Source organism: Lathyrus oleraceus, chromosome 4 (genome assembly GCF_024323335.1).
Source record: "Lathyrus oleraceus cultivar Zhongwan6 chromosome 4, CAAS_Psat_ZW6_1.0, whole genome shotgun sequence".
NCBI classification, from domain to species: Eukaryota; Viridiplantae; Streptophyta; class Magnoliopsida; order Fabales; family Fabaceae; genus Lathyrus; species Lathyrus oleraceus.
The window spans coordinates 211,423,051-211,440,150 of NC_066582.1; the positions used below are offsets into that span (position 1 = coordinate 211,423,051).

A 17,100-nucleotide genomic window follows, 5' to 3' on the forward strand; every position below is an offset into this window, starting at 1 on the left:
TGTAGAGAAAGTGTTGAAAATATTTGATACGGATTATAAGAAAAAGTTGTAAGAACTCCTATTGATCAACACTTCAAGCTCTCACACCATCACTCACCCAAAAAATTTGAGGAATAAGCTTACATGGAGAAAGTACTTACTCAAATGTTGTTGGCAATCACATGTACATGATGATATGCATTAGGCCTGATTATTTTCATTCCATTCTTTCAAAAAATAATAATAATAATAATAATAATAATAATCTAAATTATCTTCTAAAAGATGCCTGAATTTCTTCCAATGTTCTGTCCTTAGTCTCAGGAACCCAAAGCAGTGCAAATGCAAGGTTGAAGGCAGCAAAAAATGCATAAATAGTGAATGCTCCTGCATTGCTCCAATTTAGAAGCAACTTTGCAGTCATAGTGACAAGAGAAGCAGTAAACCAATTTAGAAATGTTGCTGCACTTCCAGCAAGCCCCTTAATATTTAGTGGAAGTATCTGAAAACCACAACATTAATTAATTAACTACCACATGCACCAATATCTATAGATTTAACTACATTTTTCTTTATTTCAATTTTTTGTATAATGTATGTATTGCAATTATTTGATGTATACCTCAGACATTATAAGCCAAGGAACTGGTCCAACACCAAGAGAATAACCAATTACCAAAACCTAAAGAAAAATAGTTAGGTTTAAAAAATATAATAATAAACTGTTACACAAAAGAAACATGTGGCAAATAAAATCAAGAAGTTTCATACCACAAGCCCCACAAGAGAGAGAATCCCCATCATTCTATGAAGGCCAGACTCATTTTCTACAACTCCCTGAGTTCAATCAAATAACTTTATTTATTTAGTATAAAAGCTAAATTTCAAGAGATGTGATTGATTACAAACCTGTAGATAAAATGCTGTAGCGACGAGTAGCAGGCTGACTGTCATCACAGAGCAAGATATCTACAAGAGATTAATAGAAATCTTAAATGATTATATAAGTTTTTTTTTTTTATAAAAACAGGTCTTAGATGGAAATTCAAGAGAAAAAAAAATAGCAAATCAGATATATAAACAATTAAAAATCCAAGAGAGGGGAAAGATTTCTTAGAATTTGTCAATAATAGAGAAAATTCAATGTGAAGAGAGAGTGGAAGAGAGAATTGTAATTAGGAAAAGAATAATTGAGGATGGGAAACTGCATTAACAATGATAACAATATCTTTAAAGTATTTAAACTGTAACCGGTTACACAAAACCCCTTATCAATTCCAGCGGTTAAAATACTAAAAAATTACTAATAGTGGTAACCGGTTACTGCAAATGCATAATCGGTTTTGCCCTCGACAAATTTTTTTTTTCCAGCTTAGTTGACTTTTCTTCATATATGTAACCCATTACAACTCCTTGGTAATCGATTACAACACTTAAATAATAGTTTTTTCACTTAACACATCACCTTAATTCAAGTGCTCCATGTCTTCCATGCCCATGTTCATCTTCAACCTCTTGAACACTTCAATTGTGACTCCATTGGTCAACAAATCAGTCACTTGGTCTTCACTTCTACAATATTCCGATCTCAACCTCCCTTCATTAACAAGTTCCCTAAAGTAGTGAAACATTATCTGAATGTGCTTGCTCCTTCCATGTACAATTGAGTTTTTATCAAGATTTATCGTAGGAAAATTATCAACAAAGAGAATTACAACGTCACCCTCATCGCTGCCTAGCTCCTTCAATAGATTCATTAGCCGCACGGCTTGACACGCGCACAATGAAGCGACAATGTACTTGGCCTCACAAGAGGAAAGTGCTATTACTGGTTCCTTCTTCGAACACCATGAGATTGGTGTTCCGCGGAATATAAAGATGTATTCAACTATATACTTTCGATCATCTTTATCTCCATACCAATTGGAATCGGTAAACCCGAGTAAATTGCATTTATGCCCGTGTCCGTTGCGGAAAAGAGAATTCCACAACTAATCGATCATTTGACGTATCTTAGGATATTCCTGACTGCTGCCAAGTGAGACACCTTCGGTCTCTGTATGAATCTACTCACAATACTAACACTAAATTCCAAGCCCGGTCGACTATTGCACAAGTAACGCAAGGATTCAATCAACCTCCTATACTGAGTTGAATTCACCTCTCGCTCATCCTCTCTTTACAAAAATCCCTTTACAATTAATCATGACTTATGCTTGATTATTTCACCCTTGGGATTTGCCTTCACTTTGTACACCAATCTTACACCAATTGGCTTATTTCCTTCCGATAGATCAACCAACTCCCATGTATTATTTTTCTCAATCGATTATAACTCCTCCTTCATCGCACAAATACATTTTGGATCACTTAAAGCCTCTTCCGTTTTAACGGGTTCAGATTAGGCCATAAATGTAAAATGGAAGAAATCATCATTAACTTCATTGTCTCGTAACAACTCACAATCTTGAAGTCTTTGAGGAAGAACCCTTTGCCTTGTTGATCTTCTCACATTCTCTTCAATTCAGGCTTCGACGATGGGCATTTTTGCACTCCCAATTTTGCAGATACTGAATTTTCAATGGTGTAATCGGTTACAACTTTCTGGTATCCGGTTATAGGCAGTTGCAGTTGTTTTATCTCGTAAAAAACAACGTCTCAGTTGATCACAACCCTTATGTTTGCTGCATCATACAATTTGTAACCACCGGTGAAATGATACCTTACAAGTATTATTAACTCTCGCTTATCATCCAACTTCTTTTTAAGTTGTCCCGGAACATGTCGATACGCTACGGAACTGAAAAATCTCAAGTGATTTAGATTTAGTTTAAATCCCGACCATGCTTCCTCCGGTGTCACATTCTCAGGCTTCTTTTTTGGACACATATTCATTGAATAGGCAGCTATGGATACAACTTCTCCCTATAAATGTTTCACCAAGTTCTTCCCCTTCAACATGCTTCTCACCATGTTCATGATCGACCGATTATTTATTTCTTCAACATTATTTTATTATGGTGTATAAGGTGGTACAACCTCATGTACTATCCCTTCTTGATCAAAAAATTTCCAAAGCCATTTGAGACGTATTCGTCTCCACCATTCATTTTGAACACTTTGAGCTTGTGACCACTTTGCCTCTCAACCATGGATTTAAACTTTTTAAAGACTTCAAATACCTCATCATTTCTCTTTATTAGGCGTAGCTTTCTACTATGATCATCTATAAATGTGATAAAAATATCTATAGCCACCAATCGAGTCGACTTGCTTCGGTCCACACACATCCGAGTAAACCACCTCAAGAGGTGATTCTTGGTTCTATAACCTGCATCCTTGCTGAATTTACCCTTATGTTTCTTCACTTGCACATATTCTTCATAAATTTCAGCCTAAATCTCTAAAGTTATTTTGCAAGGCATTAAGATCTCTAAAGTTGAGATGCCTAAATCTATAGTGCCGTATCCAGTCTTCTCGACTTTCCTCTATATCAAGAAACATATGCTCCACAACCTTCAACTCAAACTTAAAAGTTATATTCGCACCCATAAGAGCTTTTAGGACCAAAACCATGTTTGCATCCATAACACGTAACACCTTTCTCTCCATGTGAATCTTGTAACCCTTCTCAAGCAATTGACCAATATTTAGAAGGTTACACTTGATTATTAGAATGTATAATAGATTTTATCATGGAATATCTACAATCCCATATCATGATCAAAACATCACCGATCCCATATGCCGCTAAAGTGGTGTCATCCGCAAACATCACTTTTTTCTTCATGACACAATTGATTTTAAAAAGTCAATCCTTCCTCCCTGTCATATGAGTAGAACATCCAAAGTCCAAATACCATTGGTCGATTCTTTGAATTACTTCTCTCATAGTAACCACTACATTTTCTGCTGCCTGTAGTCGGTTACAACTTTTATGCAACCGATTACATCATGCTTTTGTAGCATTTCTAAAATTGTTATTGCTGCTATCTTGCGGCCTGCTGCTACTGCATTCCCCTTAATGATCATGACCAAGAGTGTGTTCTCCTTATCAAACTCCTGTATTTCAACATTATCTTTATTCACTTGAGGTTCCTTCTTGTTCACATTACACTATCTTGCAAAATGACCGAACCTTTGACAAATAAAGAACTGAATCTTGCTCTTGCCATTCCTTTTCTTATCACCTCTAAACTTGTCTTGACCGTCATTTTTGTTGTGGCTTCTCTCACCCTTTTGAAAATTCAAATTCTTGGAATTTTGGGACTCTCTTCCACCAAAATATTAAAATTCCCTTTACTCTCATGGACCATTTTCCTTTCGACTTCTTCTCTTTCTCATTGAAACGAGCTTGCAAAGATATCTTTGCGTTTTCCTTGACATAATTCATCTCTTCCATTCTTTGCTCATGAGCCTCAAAAGATCTTTTCAACTCCTATTTGCTCATCGTTGCAAGATCATTTGATTCCTCAATCGCTACGACCAAGTTGTCAAATATTGGTGTTAAAGAATGCAATATTTTCTCGATAACATACTGCTCCGTGATCATTTCTCCACATGCTTTTACTTGATTGACCAATAGAGTAATTCTTGTTGTGAAGTTGTTAATCGTCTCATTTTCCTCCATTTGAATCAATTCAAGTTGACGCTTGTGAGTTTGTAACCTCACCACCTTTTCCTTATAAGCCTCTGCACATGCCTTCTCTATGATATCCCATGCTTGCTTTGACGATTCGCAATCACCAACTTTCTTAAAGTTGTCACCATCCACACATTTATGGATCAAAAATAGGGCCTTGAAATCTTTCTTCTTTTCTTCTTTATGTGTTTCTCGATGTGCATCTGTTTCACCTTCGACAGGAGGACTCACGCCGTTCTTGATGACTTCAAGAACATATTGTTAGCCAAACAACACTTTCGTTTGTTTACACCATTTTTGTAGTTCTTCGCATCAAGGATGGGTAGATTTGCATATATTCTTTCATTGGAGACATAATTCATGTGTCACACTAGGTTTTTATGGATCATAACCAGACTTTTAATGCCAAATGTTAGAACTTGAAACCACAATATTGGTGAATAATGGAGAAAAATGAATGTGGAGAGAGAGAGAGAGAGAGAGAGAGAGAGAGAGAGAGAGAATTATAATGAGAGAGATAGAGTAATTAAGGGTGAGAAGTTGCATTAACATTGATAACAATACCTTCAATGTATTTAAACTATTACAAGTGGAATGGGACACAAGTTACATAAGTTAAATAATAGAAAATTGAATTTATCATACCTGTAATAGGTTACACAAAACTTGTAACCGGTTACAACTGCTAAAATACTCAAAAATACTAACAGTGGTAACTGGTTACTACGAATGCAGAACCTATTACACTCTCAACAAAATCACTTTTCTTCAACTTATTTTAATTTTCTTCATACATGTAACCAGTTACAATCCCGTGGTAACCGAGCATTTGAATTATAATTTTTTCACTTAACAATACTAGCCAATACATACAAGAAGCACAAACAGTGTTCAAAGAGAAGGCAATAATAAACGAAAAATGAGGCAAAAACCAACCTTAAAACAACACCAACACCAAAAGACAAACACAACCATTAAAAAGGTAAATTTATTTTATTGTGTATGAATCGTAAACAACATAGAAGGGGATAAAATGAGGATGTTGAGCAAGTGTACTCTGTGAGTGTGGAAACCATCGTCTCTACTCTATCTTTGTGTTTGGCTCAAACTTTGTTATATTCAACTATTTGTTTTGGAGGAGTGAAAAGAGGGTGCTGAGGACAATAGCTCTACAGTATGATATTCTTGTAACTTGAACTATATTATTATATATGTGGTTTTTAGCATTAAAATTATTAATTCATTTATGTAATAATACCAAACTACAACAGATCTGTAGTCACCAATATAGGAAAGCTTTGTTGAATTGTGTAACCAGACGGTCATATTCATTATTTGAGTTTTACTTTTCTACTTTCTCTATTGTTATTAATCATTGTTCTAACATAATACCCCCTCTACTTATTTTTTTATTATAAGTCGGTTTGACATTTTCATATATATTCAAAAATATATTTAATTTTATATTAAAGAACAATTAAAAATGATTTTTTTAAATAACCAACATATTCAAATAAAATTTCCAAAATAATCAATATTTCAAATAATTTATCAAATTAATCATGTTTCAAACAAAAAAATAGACCGACAATAGAAGTAGTCACTCATAGTGGCACATGTATTGTAACTTTGTACATAGGCGACATCCTCTGTGGCGACTGCATGTACATGATGCCATTGCAAGTGACGCATGTATGCATCTTATAGGAACATGCACGATAGGCAATGGCTATTGTTTTGTTTATGAATTCTATAAATATTTCATTCCATCTCCATCATTTTTCACATATCTTCTAACTATCTCCTTAACTTTTTCTTTAAAATGTCTTCATATATGGGTTCTTATATTCACAAGAGAAATGGAGATTTAATTTATTCGGCAGTAAAGACTCCGACGAAGACCCGACTCTGAAATACAGAGACGTTCGAGAAGCTTAATAGGAGCTTGATTCGTTGGTTAGATGGAGACATTGCAGAAGGTGAAAAGATCAGAAGAATTCAAAGGCTAGTTATATTGTACAACGACAATGGAGAAAGTCATTTATGGGGAAATTGTCCTGATGGTTGTAATCGTATAATTATGTTGTTTAGTCCTAGTATTTGTTTGTCTTGTTGTTTAATTATTGTTTAGTTGTTACTTAAATTGTTGTAACCGAATGTTATGATATTTATGAAATGAATGTTATTTTCAATATAAAGTAAAATGGTTACATATAAAATTATGTTGTTTTTCTTGGTCCAACATTGGGACAGTTTGTACGATTGTGTCTGGGCTGACAACATGAACTACATAATCTCACTAATTTGTTTTTCGTATCCATTTTGGTTCAAATATGAGCAGTTAGGGCGTCCCTTTTTCTTTCTTCGCATTTTTGTCATTGTGCCAAACTATCTCCCCTTGATACGCAGGCCAATAATCCTCCTTTGCTACCACCGAAAAGCTATTGTTGTAAATATTGCATATGTTTATGACTTTGTAAACGACAGATAGTAAGTTTGAAGGGTTCTGTCAAGCCTTTAAACATGCCACCATGACATGGGATCAAGGCATACGAAAGGTTTGGAACTTCCCGCAGTCGCACCAACCTCTATCTAGTTCCACTCAATAATATCCCCTCGGCCTCCCTTCATTGTGATACATTGTCTCATCTACACTTAGCCAACCTTTATGATGGTCAAACACTGTGACCACATGCGGGTTGGCTTTGGAAGCTTCCTCCTTAACGAATTTCACTGAAGTATCACTGAACAACTGCCCTGATTGTAACACTAAACTCCCTTTTGAACGTTTAATCTCAAACAGTGACCCTAAACTAAAATAGGCATCTCTCACAAAAGAGGTTATCAGTAGGTTTCTGATGCCTTTGAAGACATAGTTCATTGATTCCATGAGATTTGTTGTCATGTGGCCCTATCATTGACCATTGTCGTATGCCCTGGTCCACTTATCTAATGGAATATTGTTGATCCACCTTACTGCATCTGCATTTGTCAATTTGATGTCTCCGCGGTAGTGTTTGAAGGAATGTCCTATTATTACATAAAATGCATTCAAAACCTTCTTCTGTAGAGTATTGTCTTTGATCTCCCACATGAAATTTTGAACGATGTGTTTAATGCAGTAGACATCCGTTGAAGGAGGAGATCTTGCCAGCCGTTATCAATGTTTTTATAGGCATTCTCAATTGATGGATGATGATAGTCCGTCATTGCATTTAATTAGGCGAAAAATCGGTGAAATCGAGTGAAAGATGAGCCAAAATGAAGAAAGATCCAAGAATGAGTGAAAACTAACCAAGTATGAAAGAATGGGACTTAGTGAAAATTCTAGTGAAAATGGTGAATTTTGACGCATCTACTGAAATAATCATGCGCGCCATCGTGTGCGTGATAGAGTTGAAAAGTTTACATCGCGTGCGTGATGCTTTTATAATGTGTGCGATTGGTATTTTCTAGGCTTTTTCTGACGCGTTCTAACCCGTTCTAATTACTTTTTAAGGGGATTTTCATCAGTTTGGCAAGGGTTGCGAATTCTTGCACTGGAAGCACGATTTTATAACATCAAAGGGTGATTTTGAGAGCATTGGGAGTCATTGGAGGACAATCCTTCAAGGGAATTCATATGTTATTCTTCTTTATTCAATTGTTATTGTAATTTTCATTATGAGTAGCTAAAACTCCTCTAGATTAGGTTGTGTGATGATGAACCTTATTCAATCTTATTGACATTATATGTTGCTTTGAATTTGTATGGATTATTTGAATTATAATTTTATTCAGTGGTTGCTTATTCTTAATGCTTTTTATTTGACATACTCTATTAGTATGATATTGGACACATAGGGATTATTGACCCTTAGCCTATGCGTTGGACCTAGGGAAACTGTTCTACTTACGCTGGTTGAATATGGACAGAAGACCCTGAGTAGTGGCATAAGAAACTAACGTTATATACATCGCCTAACCCTGATTACGCAGGTGGACTAGGGATAGAAATCTCCGAGCAGTTGTTAGTGAGTTATTTCGTGGGGGACTAGCGATAACGGTTTTGTTAATTCGTTGTGAGATTATAAGGATACGACCATTCATACAAGGAATCATACATCAACAAGAGAGGATAAGGGGATTCTATCCACAACATATCGTCTTTATTTCTTCTGTTTAAACTCGTTTTTTTTCGTATAAAAACCTGACCCCCCCTCCCCCCCTCTCATTTACTGTATTGCCTTTATATTGCATAATTATTGACTTGTTTGAACATAGTCCTTGTGGGGTCGATCTTTTTATTATTGCGAAATTATCGATACAGTAGCTGAGAAGTCATAAATGGATGTCTGTCTAAAATCAAGCATAAGTTAGGTTGAGAAGAAACGTGTAATCAAAGATTTTTTAGGAAAAAACTACATCCACTTACAGTCTCCCATTCAACCAGAGCAAATGCGATTAGAAAATTATTGATGTTGTCATATTGTGCCACTGCCATGAGTAGTGTTCCTTTATATTTCCCATACAACCATGTTCCATCAATTTGTATAATAGGTTTACATAAAGCAAAACTTTTGATGCATGGTCCATACACCCAGAAGAGTCTATGGAATATGACATTTCCACTAACACAAGTTCCGCATGGGGTATATCCTGGCCAGGTCTCCAAAATGACAACAATCTCTGGAGTATAATGCTTAGGTACCACCAAGTATTGTAGAAGTTCTGTATACAAATTCTCCCAATTTCAGAACACTCGTTACACCGCCTTAGTCTTAGCCATCCATGTCTTCCTGTATGAGGGAGTATAATTGTATCGCGTAACGATATGCGAGATTATTGTACTCAACTTCAACGATGAATTGTCGCTAATGACAGACAAAATTTCATCGCATATTAACTAAGAGCTAAGTTTGCATTGGATTGGTGATTATGCAAGTGTGAGATAGTCTCATATAACCTATCTCCAAAGAACGAGTGTAACGAGTGTCCTGGCTAGGTCTCCAAAATGACAACAGTCCCCGGAGCATAATGCTTAAGTGTCACCAAGTATTGTAGAAGTTCTTTGTACGAATTATCCCAATTGGATTGGTTATTATGCAAGTGTGAGATGGTCTCATAGAACCTATCTCCCAAGAATCACTCTTCTTCCGGTAAGATATTGTCGACCGGAACATACAGATCTCATTACAATACAAGACCTTGTACCTCGTGACATTAGTTCGATCGAATCTATAATCAATTGATATTTCATGTGATATATTTTAATAGCTCTGACATGATCTTCTTTTGTGCGAAATTTGTCTCCCACTTTTAATGATCCTTATGTTTGCATATACGAATTATAAAATATATCTGACAATGGTTTATCTACTCCCAAGTTTGAGTTTTTCATCTGTTGAGGCGGACAATACACCTGACCAGAAGGTAATGGCTCTTGCTCATGGTCGAGAGTATCATCGTTCATCATTTGATCAACCAATATCTCTTCTTTTTCTTCTTCCTCGTCAACAACATCGACTTCGGCTTGTTCTTCGTCGTGAGTTTTGCAAAATACTTGTGACGGATCAACAATTTGAGACAATTGATTTTGTTATTTTAAAATATATAACTAAAACTCAAATGTGAAAACAACTCATCGTTCACCGTTCATGACTGAGAAACATATTTTGAACATCTTCATCATCTCGGATCTTTAACTGATAAAACTTGACTTGGTTGTCGGAAAAAAAAACTAGATTTTTGTAGATGATTTGTGCTACCAGACTACACTGCAACTTCTTTTCTATTCTCTCTTTCAAATGTGAAAAGATTGATTATCTATTTATTGTAAACCGGGTAACTTTTGTATTACAAAAAACCGGAAAAGTCACATTCAAATATCTCACCATTGATGTGAGCATTGATCATGTATTGTGGTGAAGGAGCCATTTATGTGAAATGAAATGTACTTTAGTGTACTGGTTGTGATATTACAGTGTGGGTTGATTCTGAAACGAAGAAGCAAGCACTTAAATGGGGATCACATGGAGTTGTCAAAAAGCAACCCATGCACCATAAGGTATGGTGCATGCTCTTTTTTTATTAACCCAAGCGCCATAGTGAGTGGTTTGTCCTTTGCTTGCATGCATAACTCTAGCCTACTCCCCCTGCCACGAATCTTTGCATGCATGAGTCATAACTTTATAGCTTGTGTCCCTTGCAATGAATCTCTAGATTCATGAGCCTAAGAGGCGCCATTTTGACTGGCGAATGCTCTTAAAAACAACTCATGCGCCATCGGGTATTGCACATACGTTGGAGATTACATGCAATGTGAATGCTATAAATATGGTTATGTTACTCAGCCTTTCCATCAAACACACTCAATCAATCCACTGTTTCAGCAACAAACACTCAATCTATCCATTTTATCAGCAGCAAACACTCAAAAGTATTCCAAAAAATGTATTTACTAACCATGGGTGATGAACATCAAGGAACTATCAACAACATTGTTGAGTTTGTAAGTCTATTTTGAATGTGTTATAAAATTCCCTGCTAATACTTTCCCTTATTTATTTTTCTTAATTCTCTTTTGTTAGGATCCAAAGAGATTTCGATGTTGTGTACATGAATATGTAACACACAACCCGTTTATAGAATCATATTTATGAGCATGCAGTTTTGGTCATTTATTCAACACAGTCTCATACTCTGTTGATTACAAATTTATCCTTGCTTTAGTAGAAAGGTGGAGACCCGAGACACACACATTTCACCTTCCATTCGGTGAATGTACCGTCACACTAGAGGATATGTACATGTTGTTGGATCTACCTATCGAATGTAAGATTATTAATGGTAGAGTTAATCAAGATAACACAATATGCCAAGAATTGTTGGGTGCCCCTTTGTGTGAAGACACAACTAAGGGTCAAGATATTAATCTAAAGTGTCCTAAACAATACTAATCAAGCTTAAAATTAACCAAAGATTCGACTGAGTATGCAAAAAATACTTAAAGCTTGGTTTTATATTGGTAATTTTTTATTTCCTAAAACTACTGGTAATACGGTAAATATTATGTATTTGTCGTTGTTAAGAAACATAAATAAAATAGGAACATATAGTTGGGATTCACTTGTTTTGTCCCATCTATATAGTTGTTTGTATAAAAATGCACAAAAGGATACTTATTCATTTTATTCTTGCGCCTTTTTGCTACAAGCATAGGATTGGTCGAGATTGTCGTCACTCGCCTCAGTCAATGAGAAGTCATTCACATTCCCTTTCGCAACAAAGTAAGTTTATTTTATTTTATTTTTCAAATTGATTACTCTATACTATAACTAACTGTAAATAACTTATTTTCAATATTTTCGGTTTAGGTGATCTATTCTAGGGATGAACTACAACAGATGTCACAAACACGTTATAACAGTTTATCACAATCTTTTAGACCACCTTGGACCAGACAATGTATTACAACTAAACAACTCTAAATTTGGTTTTAATATCACCAAATTACAAATCTTCTAATCATGTATTTTTCTTATACAGTTTATCTGAAGGATGTATCTGGGTAACGACCATCAGGTTAACCCTGGTGACGCTACAATTTAGATAGCAAACACACCAATCATCAGGTTCACTATTGTTGAGATGTACCAGAGTAATCGTGTCAAACTGCAGTTTGGCATGCAACAACAAATTCCATACCCTCCGACGTGTTTGGGAGACTGGCATCAACTAAGTGTCAATGCTCAATGGGGTTATTCTGATTGGAAAGAGTTATCTATAGAGATGTGTCATCAATGAAGGAATCGACATCGACATATCTTGGCTGAACCGATCATACAGGGTGCTAGACCAACTCAAATTATATGAATTGGTATATGTCGGTTACAACGATATAGTTTGTGTCTGAGTCAAAGTATTTGATTAATCCATGCCAACGGGTTTCGTCATCACATGCCCAACAACAAACCATTGCCCAACAACCAACCGCACACCATTAATAAACTCAACAACAATGTCAATCCACCCAAACCCAACGACTAACCTCACAACGTGACCATACCAGATACACTCAACCCCACAACCAATTCATGCCACACACCCAAACACAAAACCAAAAGCATGTCCCATACCACCAACAATCATATGCAGCCACCATATCTTATTATAGCCCCGATGATTCATACAATTCCACCGCATCGAACCATATTCCCCCGCCAATATACACTTAAACATCACATCGTCAAAGCATCCAACCACCACATGACTTCCTTACATCATAAGAACCATTGCTTAATTTCCAAAACGATTAAATATCCCAATTCAACCAACCAGCCCGTCCACACGTAACCCAACCACCACGACCCAACTACGAGAACATGGGCACCGAACTCGACTACGGCACCCCCGACTCCTAGGGAGAAATGATTGAAAATTTGTTACATATGTTAGGACCCTCGCACCAACTACCTTTTCCTCAGGCAAATACTAGGAGACCCCAAACACCTTAGGGAAATCGTGGGAGACCTCGAAGACAAGTGGATGCGTCAGGATGTGGAACTGGAGGGCGTTATGATCGACCGAATAATTGATTTTCTCTTCAATCGTTGTGTAATTCAATTTTATGAAATAATATTATAAATTATTTTAAATTTTCTATTTTGTTTCAAAAAAATTTATTGTTAAAATAATATTAAAAAAAACATAAACAAACTAGTAGTCACAACTGTGGCACATGCTCCTAGAGGATTAGGATGCATGCATGTGCCACTTGCAGTGACATTATGTACATGCAGTCGCTATTGGGGATGACGCCTATGTACAAAGTTACAATGCATGTGTCACCATGAGTGGTTAATCATCTTGTCAGTCATTTTTTTTATTTGAAAGATGGTTAATTTGATAAATTATTTAAAATATTAATTATTTTAGAATTTAATTTAAAATATTTGTTATTTTAAAAAGAATCCTTAAATTGATTTTACAACATTATATTTTATTAATAGTACGAGAAAGATAAAATAAATAAAATGGAAAAAAAAGAATAATAAATATTTAAAAATATAAAAAAAAAATAGCAATAATAATTCATTGGTAATATAAAAAGTCTTAGAATTAAAAACATTTTTTCAAAATTATATATATATATATATATATATATATATATATATATATATATATATATATATATATATATATATATATATATATATATATATATATATATATATATATATATTAAAAAATAGAGGAAGTACTTACTATAAGAAGCACCCTTCGGCCACTTCTGTCTGACAACCAAGTAGAGATTGCAGTCACTACAACCTGCATAATTAAAAAAAGTTTGTTAATTATTTGGTTTTCTGATATTTTGATTCTCATATATAATGGTTTATTGAATAACTTTATACTATTATTATAACCGATGTTAATATTAATCGTCTTCATGTATATTTATTAGGTAAATTTAATAAATGATGAAGAGTATTATATTATGTGTCTTTATGAACCATAATTATTATGACTTATTTTTATTTCTTAGCTTACCAATTCATATCCCTCCTACAATTGAGCCAAACCAAATGGCGCTACTAGGCCTCAACAACACTGTTGCATTCAATTCAAACATGCCAAGTTCAATAGACATAATTAATGCTATATCAGAAAGACTCGCCATAGTCTCACCTAGGAGTCTTTGGTTTTTTAACCTATATTTTTGTCCTTTCACTATAATATATATTTATTCTATACCATGTGTATTCTAAGGTTATCTATCACATTATCCTGATTATAAATTTTTAATTTTATCATTCAATAAAATTATTATTTCTTTTTATGTAATCTTTGATAAAACCTCATTTCCCTTTTTCGAGCTACGTATATATTTACTATTTACTAGATGATTTAGACTCGTAAAATCACATACTACCGCAAAACTCTTCTCCTTATACTCTCACACATACGGACGGCTTTCCTCCCATATTAGGTTTTTCTTTGCCTCCCATATCAAACATAATATTGTCCTCCCATTTACCAACTCATTATAAGTTAAGAAACTATACATGTCACAAAGATCCAACATGATATCTTCAAACACAACCACAAATCCTACATGTTTCACACATATGTTATAAATCCCTCATCTCTCATAACCCATTGTCTTCACTCAAAAGATCAAATTGAAAAATGAATATGGATGACCAATATAATGTTCTTATAAAAAAAATAAGACTTGAGATTCAATGTCTCGTCCATCATATGATAATGTTATTCAATTTATGTGGATTTTTGAACAAAAAGAAAAACCTGATTATTCACTTCCCATATTTGAATTTTCTATGAAAAACTTGGGAATATTTAGTTGTTTTTTTTGGAAATTATTGTCACTCAAGACGTTGGTAGATGAAAAATAATTTTTAACCTGAATAGCTCCTAGTCCAAATGTAGCAGCATCGCTGGATGAAATTCCTGAAAAATTGAAGACATAAATAAAGATATAAGTAAAATTGATGACAAAAAAAATAGAGAATTAATTAGTAAAGAAAAATTTGAATACCTGCACTTGAAAAGATCTTACTAGCATAGAAAAATACAGCATTGATACCAGAAAGTTGCTGCAAAACAAGCAATCCCATACATACCTGCATAGTAAATACACTGAGTTACCACGCGTTACATAGTGAATGCACTGAAAGAAATTAACGATAAAAAGTGTACATAGTAGAATTCATACCATTAAAGGAAACCAATATCTTCTCCTCTTGAGATCTGCTAAGTGTACAGTATCTGTTGTGTTATTAGAAACCAATGATCCCTTACAAGATGAACATGAATGTATGTCATTGAAAAAGTCCAATTAGGTGAAATTAGCACAATTTTTGAACTAGTTTATAGTAATAATATTATGTTATGTAACCTTTATTTCTTCTGTTTCCATTGTAATATCAGCACTGGGTCCTCGTAAAGATTGTAATGCAGACTCAAATCTTTCCATCATTCCATTTTGAGCCTATACATTTAAAAATTAAAAAAAAAAAGTGTGACAAAATAGGTTACAATGTAGATAGGATACAAAAATGGAGTTAATATAGTTTATATGATGCATACCAACCATCTTGGTGATTCTGGAATGAAGTATAGCCCAGGTATTAACATTGCACAAGGCAAAATTCCTAAAAAGAATATAGAAAATAAAATGGTTTACTTTTCCATTTGCTTTAAAAAAAGTGTCGCAAATTACTTATTTTAGTTTCTAGAAAGAAATATTATTATAATAATAACTGACTCGTATAGACCAGTTTAATTCAGTCAAGATACGTCATTCACTGACGTATAGGTGGACTTGAATCCATGGGTACACACAAGTGCAAGTCTCTTCTAGATATACACTCAACATCTACACGTGACTCTACGTTAGATAACTTGGAGACGGATGTAACCGTCCTTCTTTTATAAATCCATAAAAATATTACACGAGACCTTATCCAAGATAACAATAATCATAGAAATTAAGCAAAAACAAATTTAGATAAAGCCATAACCCATGTTTACAAACAACATACAAAACCTTCATGTAGAAAAAAAAATAGATGGATAAAGTCATGCCGTTGGGGGCTGAAAATTTATTTAAAGTACTATCAAAACAAATTGATGTGCAAACTTTTTGTTCTCACATTGAAAGACGCTGTCATGCATGACTTGGTTTAAGGAATTAGAAGACAATTATATTAACTCTTGAGTTTAGTGCACTTTCTTGAGGAACTTGAATGTAGAAGAAAGTCGGGATAACAAATAAATTGAACTAGATAACTTTCAGCAGTGTGAACATGCAGGGTAAGAATGTAACTTCATGAATGAAACAAGTTACAACAATGGCTTGAGGAAGAAGAAGATAACTTGCATGTATGAAGAAGAAGAAGAAGAAAAGAACAAACTGTATTGCTCAATCTCAATGTGTTATATTAATGAATGGTTCTTATATAGTTAGTGTAGTATTAACTAACTAATTAGATATCTAACCAACTAACTACATAATTAACTTTTTAAGTTAGTTATTTTCTGTTTTGGTATTGAACGTTTGTATGGAACGTGTAGCTTCATCTATCTTATCATCCATAGGTCCCCTCAAGTTGGAATGCATGTCAATCATTCTAAGCTTGACTTGTAACGTGTTAAAAGGATCTGGGTGGAGAGATTTGGTGAAAATATTCGCTACTTGCTCCTTTGTTATGACATGCATGAGGTGGATTGTACCTACTAGCACCTTCTCTCGTACCACATGGAAATTGATTTCTATATGCTTGGTTCTCTTGTGGAACACTGGATTTGCAACTATTTGTTTGGTAGATTTGTTGTCACAGTAAATGATGATAGTCATTGTATGAGATATTCGAAAATCGGTAAGGAGATTAAGTAACCAAACACCTTCACAAGTAGCTTGAGCTAAGGCACGATATTCAGCTTCAAAGGAAGATCTTGAATCAATGCCTACTTTT

General features: G+C 34.5%; 1 protein-coding gene across 1 annotated transcript in view; it reads right to left on the reverse strand.

The window, feature by feature from the left end:
* Window positions 1–250: 250 nt before the first annotated feature.
* The window catches only part of LOC127074580 (sugar transporter ERD6-like 6), a 36,528-nt gene continuing 19,678 nt past the window's right edge, over window positions 251–17,100 (reverse strand). The window contains exons 8-17 of the mRNA XM_051015904.1: window positions 15,713–15,777; window positions 15,522–15,614; window positions 15,339–15,419; window positions 15,162–15,246; window positions 15,027–15,073; window positions 13,868–13,930; window positions 889–948; window positions 751–816; window positions 602–661; window positions 251–481 (exon numbers count right to left, since the gene is read on the reverse strand). Of these exons, the coding sequence (XP_050871861.1) occupies window positions 251–481; window positions 602–661; window positions 751–816; window positions 889–948; window positions 13,868–13,930; window positions 15,027–15,073; window positions 15,162–15,246; window positions 15,339–15,419; window positions 15,522–15,614; window positions 15,713–15,777 (851 nt within the window). The remainder of the gene's footprint in view (window positions 482–601; window positions 662–750; window positions 817–888; window positions 949–13,867; window positions 13,931–15,026; window positions 15,074–15,161; window positions 15,247–15,338; window positions 15,420–15,521; window positions 15,615–15,712; window positions 15,778–17,100) is intronic.